Source organism: Mobula birostris, chromosome 6 (genome assembly GCF_030028105.1).
Source record: "Mobula birostris isolate sMobBir1 chromosome 6, sMobBir1.hap1, whole genome shotgun sequence".
Lineage (NCBI taxonomy): Eukaryota > Metazoa > Chordata > Chondrichthyes > Myliobatiformes > Myliobatidae > Mobula > Mobula birostris.
The window spans coordinates 137,008,424-137,015,362 of NC_092375.1; the positions used below are offsets into that span (position 1 = coordinate 137,008,424).

At 39.3% G+C, this 6,939-nt stretch overlaps 1 protein-coding gene across 5 annotated transcripts in view; it reads right to left on the reverse strand.

Annotated features, from left to right (window-relative positions):
• Positions 1-6,939, reverse strand: part of LOC140199398 (abl interactor 2) — a 161,604-nt gene extending 154,665 nt beyond the window's left edge. For all 5 annotated transcript variants that reach the window (XM_072261425.1, XM_072261424.1, XM_072261422.1 and 2 more), the window contains exon 1: positions 6,781-6,939. In XM_072261425.1, coding sequence (XP_072117526.1) covers positions 6,781-6,897 — 117 coding nt within the window. In that variant the 5' untranslated portion in view covers positions 6,898-6,939. The remainder of the gene's footprint in view (positions 1-6,780) is intronic.

Genomic DNA, 6,939 nt, shown 5'->3' on the forward strand with positions numbered 1-6,939 from the left:
CTGTGCTATTCATTGTCCCCTAATTTAGTAATCCAATCATGGAATGAAAATTCATTCATCAGCACTGGAAGGGCCCAGTCCAAACAGAAGTGAATCAACTGTCAGCATCAGGCATGCTTTGTAATTTCAATACCTGCAATGCTCTGATGCATCAGCAGAAATACAGACACTTTCAAACACAGATCAGAAAAGTCATAAATGATAAAAGGTTTAAATGCTCACTGAAGCCCATCTTCCTGGAATAAACAATTACCAAGCCCATCTCTCATTTAAATATTTAGACTGGCTATAAGGCACTAGAACAGCATTAAATCACAATAAAATATATTTTCAATTTTTAAAATTACATAAACATGGCTCAAGATAAACTATCATCTGGTCTATTCACAGGTCTGCTCATTCCACATGCCCAACCATATTTTCTTTCGCAATAAACTATCAAATTCACTTTAAAATTTTGGAAGAAAATTCCAAATTGTAACAACATTCTGAGAGGGGCCTTCTTCCAATCCCCACTGGCTGGTAGAAACATGTCACTATCTTTTACTTCGTCATGATGATTCACAATCTTTTAAGGTATTTACCAGTTCACAACAAGCACCAGACTGAAGGAATCCTAAATATCGAGGTTGTAAGAGCTTATTCGTGGTACTAGAAGAACATTGGTACATCAATTTTTCTTGTTAGTGTCAATGTCACTTCTACAGTTTTGGCAGCTGATGGACTTTAATGGATAGTAATGAAGTAGGCAGCATTTCTATGAAAGATGGCCGTAGGCCAAAAACAGGATTTGTCTAGTCTGACCTAGGAACAGAGTTCACAGAAGGGGTTAAAATTGGTGGGAAGGTTATAAATAAGCAACACAAAAAGCCATTTGTTAGCTTTACGAATGGAATAACTAACCCCAGATTTTCTGGTCTTTCCATAAAGCCAAATATTCTCCAAACCAACCACTCATCATATTAAAGCTACTTCCATCATTTCAAGTGGTGTATTCCAGATTATAGTTAATGGAATGAAATCTATTTCTTTGCTGCTATTGAACATAGTTTCTCAAATTGCTTGATCAAAACCAGACACAATTTTAAACACCGCTGCCAAAAGTCTCAACCATTTCTCAAATAAGGACAACAATTCTTGTGCATTTTTTTAAAAAAATGTATCTCCCTGTAACTAACATCTGACAATCCCGGGATCATTCTAGTTTAACATTTCCATGCCCATGAAGAACTCAGCACCCTTCATAAAATCAGATGAGGACAAGTCACCCAATGTGGGATAACAGATGATTTAACAAAGGTTTATCGTGACTTCCTTGCTTTCCCACTCTTGTCAATGTAACAAGGAGAGAATTCTTTACGAAGTTCTCACTTGTCCTGCCATCTCTAATGATTTATATAAATTCCCAGGATCTCAGCTCCTGCAAATCCTTTAAAATATTTGTTTAGCTTATGCTGCTTTTCTACATTCTTCCTTCCAAAATGCACCAACACTTCCCAGATTATAAAACTGTCTCAATTATAGCATTATCCTTGTTTCTCAGTTTGTGTCATCTGTAAACTCAGAAATCAAGCTTATGTCTGTTCAGTCTGAGTAATAATCGTAACCCCCCCCCCCCACCCCCCAGAGCTTGAAAAATAGTTCACCAAAATATTCTGGTTACTATCAATGACTAGCCCTTGATGTTAGAGTAATTTAGTCCTAGATTATCCATCTCAATGTTTCCAACACGAGGCTGAACCAGTTGCTGGGTTTATCATTTTCACTTTTGAGAAAGGATGCAACATTTGTAACCTATAATTCTCTGGCAAAGTGTGCATGTAGGTTTGGAAAATTAAGGCCAGTGATTACCACTCAGCATGCCAAGATCTGTAAAAGTTGACTTTTAATTTAATCAGTGCCACCTTGTTAATCACTCGTCACAGTTGTTTATTTAGTAATTTCTCTAACTTCAACATCTTAGTAACATTAACACCATGAAAACATATACTTTTTTTGCATCAGTTTTGCCCGAAATCTACGTTACCTTATTAATTTTGAGGTGGTGCAAATATTGAACAAAATGCCTGGAAAAGTAGTTGAGACAGGTGCAATAATGACATTTAAAATATATTTGGATAAGCATATTGAACAGGAAAAGTTAGAGGGATATGGGACAAATATAGGCAATTAGGACTGGCTTAGGCGGGCACTAGGCTAGAATGGATGAGTTGAGCTGAAGGACCTGTTTCCATGCTCTGTTACTCTGTAACTCTGATTCTAATTCAAATAATAATCGTTTCCTACATTCTTTTGTCTTTATTTCTCTCCGTTGCTGCATTTCCTGCATTCTGATAAAATCAGCAATACCACAAAATTTGACATTCGACACGGCACATCTCCATTTACAGCTTCACTTTAATCTTTATATCTTTTGTCAAAGTGTTCTCATTTTGGATTGCCTTTTCGCCCTGACATGACAGTTCAAGTACAGAATGAAAATGATTTCCTTCTCGAAAGCCTAATGTTAATCAATTACTATGACTCAATTATTATTATTAGATGCCAGTTTTTATTTCCACTCCACCTGAACCAGATCTCTTCAGCTTAAAATCAACCCTCTTTCTGTGAGATATCTTGACCATGAACAGCTCCTCCTTTCCTAAACTCTGAACTTGACAAGCAACACACATCAAAGTTGCTGGTGAATGCAGCAGGCCAGGCAGCATCTCCACGAAGCGGTACAGTCGACGTTTCGGGCTGAGACCCTTCATCAGGACTAACTGAAAGAAGAACTGAACTTGACAATCTTTGTTTCCTACATCATAAAAGTGATATTTTAAAGTACTGTACATTGTCAAAGTGTGTTGGGAAATCCAGAGGTTATGAAAGATATTTTTCCATTAAGACATGTCCCAGTTTCCCCACTTTACACCTCAGAACTAAATCTTTCACAACAACCTTAATGAGTTGAGTAGATACAAAAATTCTGTGACATGCATGTTTGGAATTCTATTTCATTGGTCTTTAAGCGTTTATCTTCACAGTTTAATAAGACAACAGAAATTTTCTCATTATCATTACTGTAATTACATCTCTCAGAAATTGTTATGTCTGCCTCTTGTTATTTGATCATCCAAAGTACCTACCAAATAGCATAGTGTTATTTGGTTTACAAAACATATCCACCCTTGCTTTTAAAAAGCGTTTCCTTAAATCACCCTTGAACTCCAATATATGCCTCCTTTTCTAGATTTTCTCCTACTCCACAGAAAATAGCTTTTCTTGACAGAACTCATTAATTAACTTGAACACCTTAATTAGTTCATCTGTTAACTATCTATGTTCAAGGAAATACAAACCTAGTTTATGTATCCTATTCCATGCATTTATGCAAATTCACACCCTTACTAAGTCTGCATTGCCTTTCTTTTCACATTATCTTCGAATATGAGGCTGCTTGTCCTCCCTGTCTCCTATATAATTTACTTCACTCTGATGCTTTACCTTGGTTACTCAAAGAGCCGTCAAAATACTTTCATACAAGTCCTTTACCAAAAAAGAAAGACATTTTTGATTATAAAGACCCCATCTGAAATAAGTCACATTGGAACTCCCCCTGTTGCTGCTCCAGGTATATTTGAGAGGTCAATGTTGTGAGTGTCAGTTACTCTGCAACTGGCTGGATTTGTGAGTGAGTGCTTGATGGTAACATGTGGAGGAAGCTTTGCTCTGCCTTTACTCAATATTATGTGAGTCCTGAGTGGATAAGGGAACAATATTTCACCCTGCATTGTTTCCCAGTCCAAACTTTATTATGGTGAAAATTTTAAGTTCCCAAAATATATTCAACTTTCTGACAGCTCTGAAGGATGACAAAGTTCAGAGATACACTACTGTACAAAATGTTGCCATCTTTCCATATTTAATTGAATAGAAAATTACATGCTATACATCTGAAGGCTGCGGCAGCAAAGGATTCAAGCTTCAATTAACACAGCATTGACAAACAGCAAGGAAGATAAGTATGCAATAAAATATATACTTTAAGGTCGAGTACTTTTGAATTTGAATGAGTGTAATTCAAGACCGAAAAGAAACTATTATGTTGTGAATAATGCACAGTACCCATCTGTTTACATCAGTAAAGCCAAGCTGGCCAAGGTGGATAGGATAGTTAAGAAAGCTTATGGGGTGTTAGCTTTCATAAGTCGAGGGATAGAGTTTAAGAGTCGCGATGTAATGATGCAGCTCTATAAAACTCTGGTTAGGCCACACTTGCAGTACTGTATCCAGTTCTGGTCACCTCACGATAGGAAGGATGTGGAAGCATTGGAAAAGGTACAGAGGAGATTTACCAGGATGCTGCCTGGTTTAGAAAGTATGCATTATGATCAGAGATTAAGGGAGCTTGGACTTTACTCTTTGGAGAGGAGGAGGATGACAGGAGACATGATAGAGGTGTACAAGATAATAAGAGGAATAGATAGAGTGGATAGCCAGCGCCTCTTCCCCAGAGCACCACTGCTCAATACAAGAGGACATGGCTTTAAGGTAAGGGGTGGGAAGTTCAAGGGGGATATTAGAGAAAGGTTATTTACTCAGACAGCAGTTGGTGCGTGGAATGCACTGCCTGAGTCAGTGGTGGAGGCAGATACACTAGTGAAGTTTAAGAGACTACTAGACAGGTATATGGATGAATTTAAGGTGGGGGCTTATATGGGAGGCAGTGTTTGAGGGTCGGCACAACATTGTGGGCCGAAGCGCCTGTACTGTAATGTACTATTCTATGTTCTATGAATTCACTGGACAATCATACTGACTTTGTGGCTGCAGAATACAAAACTTAATTCTGTTATATTGCTGTACAAAATCCAAAATTGCATTCGCAAGTAAGATGACATGTGAAAATGTTACCTGCTAGTTTAAGGTTTTTTTTTGATTACCACTTTAGATAATGACCATTTAAAATCAGATATTTCTCTGGATCTACAACAATATCACACTGTACAAATATTCATTTAAAATCTAAATAAATCCTACTCTGGGTGACTGAAGTAAGGGTCCCGAAGATAATGTGAAATAAGCATTCTCCAGATGGTCCAATACAAACAATACCTGTTTGTTCTTCCACACAATAACTGATATTATAGTTGGTTATCAATAGTTGGAGTAGTTTTGATCAATGCCTTTGGTTTAGGAAGAATAAAATATGCTGGCATTCCCAGTTATCCATCACCCAGTGAGGTCAATGAATACATTTATGCTTGGCTCCGACAATAAATCTAGGGAATCATTCATGAAGGAGACTATGTTCTTTCAGCCTGTTCTGCCAATCACAGCTGATCGGAACATCAACTCTATTCACCTGCCTTCAAACAGCAGGCCACATGAATGTTAAGCTAACAGGAAAATATCACTATGAGCAAATTAAAAAATCTGCTTTTCAAGGTATATACTTGAAGAAATGCATTATGAAGATAAATTTTAAGATAGTTTAACTTGCTGGAACAACCACTACATTGCCAACTAGAAAGGTAACAATAGGGAAGAATAATTTCCATCTCATTTTAATTGATCAAGTTCTTTAATAACGTTTCCCAGGAAGGCATGATAATTGCATACAGACTTTTGCAACTTGTTTAAATAACAAATACCTCACAATAACTGAACTTCATCTACAATCTAAAAGCATAACCAACTGTGACATTAACTGTGGTCATATTACGCAGCTGGCTTGAAGGGCTGAGTCGCCCACTCCTACTTTTTCTAATTTATAGATTTGTATGAACACTTCCTCAAAATCCTCAATGTTACAAGTAAGTCACTTTGCATATGTTCAATTTCTCAATAATTAGCTGAAAACCCTGATGCTTTCTCAGTCTTTTCCCACTGCAACTTGCACTTAGTTCAATAAAGGTCTCCTTTCTCCTGCAAGGATGAGTGGCATACTGCACAACAAGCCATGACACCTACTGTCAACAACACGAATGATAATCCCATCTACTCAGTCACTGTCTTTAGAAGTTGATGATATGCAGCTTCCCACTCTCCCCACACGTTCTAGGTCACATGTTTCACTCGTTATTTTTTGCAAAATACAAAAGGTGGGGAGAGAGAAAGATGCGTTTGGGGAAGCAAAAAAAATAACGGAAGAAAACAACAAATGTGAATAAGAAAGTTACAAATTCATAAACTAAACCAGCAGTCAAGCCCTACCCAAATAGAACATTTATCCTCACAACCACAAAAACAGCGTAATAAAATCACTAGGAATTTGTGCAAAAGCTTGCATTAAGCTCAGAACCATGAAGATGTTTTTAAGTAAGACTATCAAAACGCAAATTAAAACACATCAGAAAATAAATTCCACAGAATATAATCCCGATCTTGGACCCAATAAAAGCAGTACAGCTAACTGACTGAGTTAATGGCCAAGAACGAATGCCAGAAGACAATGTGGCTGTGGAAGACCGGGTCGGGTCGGGTTGGGTTGGGTCGGTGCTTTGAGGGGCAGCCTGACCCTCAGGCCCACGCCAATTCAGCAGGTAGCGGGAACCTCTTCCCCTAGAAACCTGACACCGGGCTGCAGGGAGGCAAGGAAAAGGATAAATGAGACCCCAAGCACCTCGAATTGAGGGGTCAGCCCCCGAGGTCGGGGAGGTATCTGAGCCGACCACAGGAGACGTGCCACCGGGTGGGACCGGGAGCGGGACCCAGCCCCCCTCAATCCCCGCGGGCGCGGTCTGGTTCCGTCGATTAGAACGGCCCCGCCCCGCCCCGCCCCACCCCCCTCCTCACCTGGATGTAGTTGCTCTCGCAGTACTCGGCCACCCGATCCAGGTTGTGGTAACTGTCCAGCAGCGCTCGGCGGCCTGCGGGGATCTCCTCCTCCAGCAACATCTGCAGCTCCGCCATCTTCCCCACATCTTCCGACACTGGATGCGGGAGCCTGAGCCC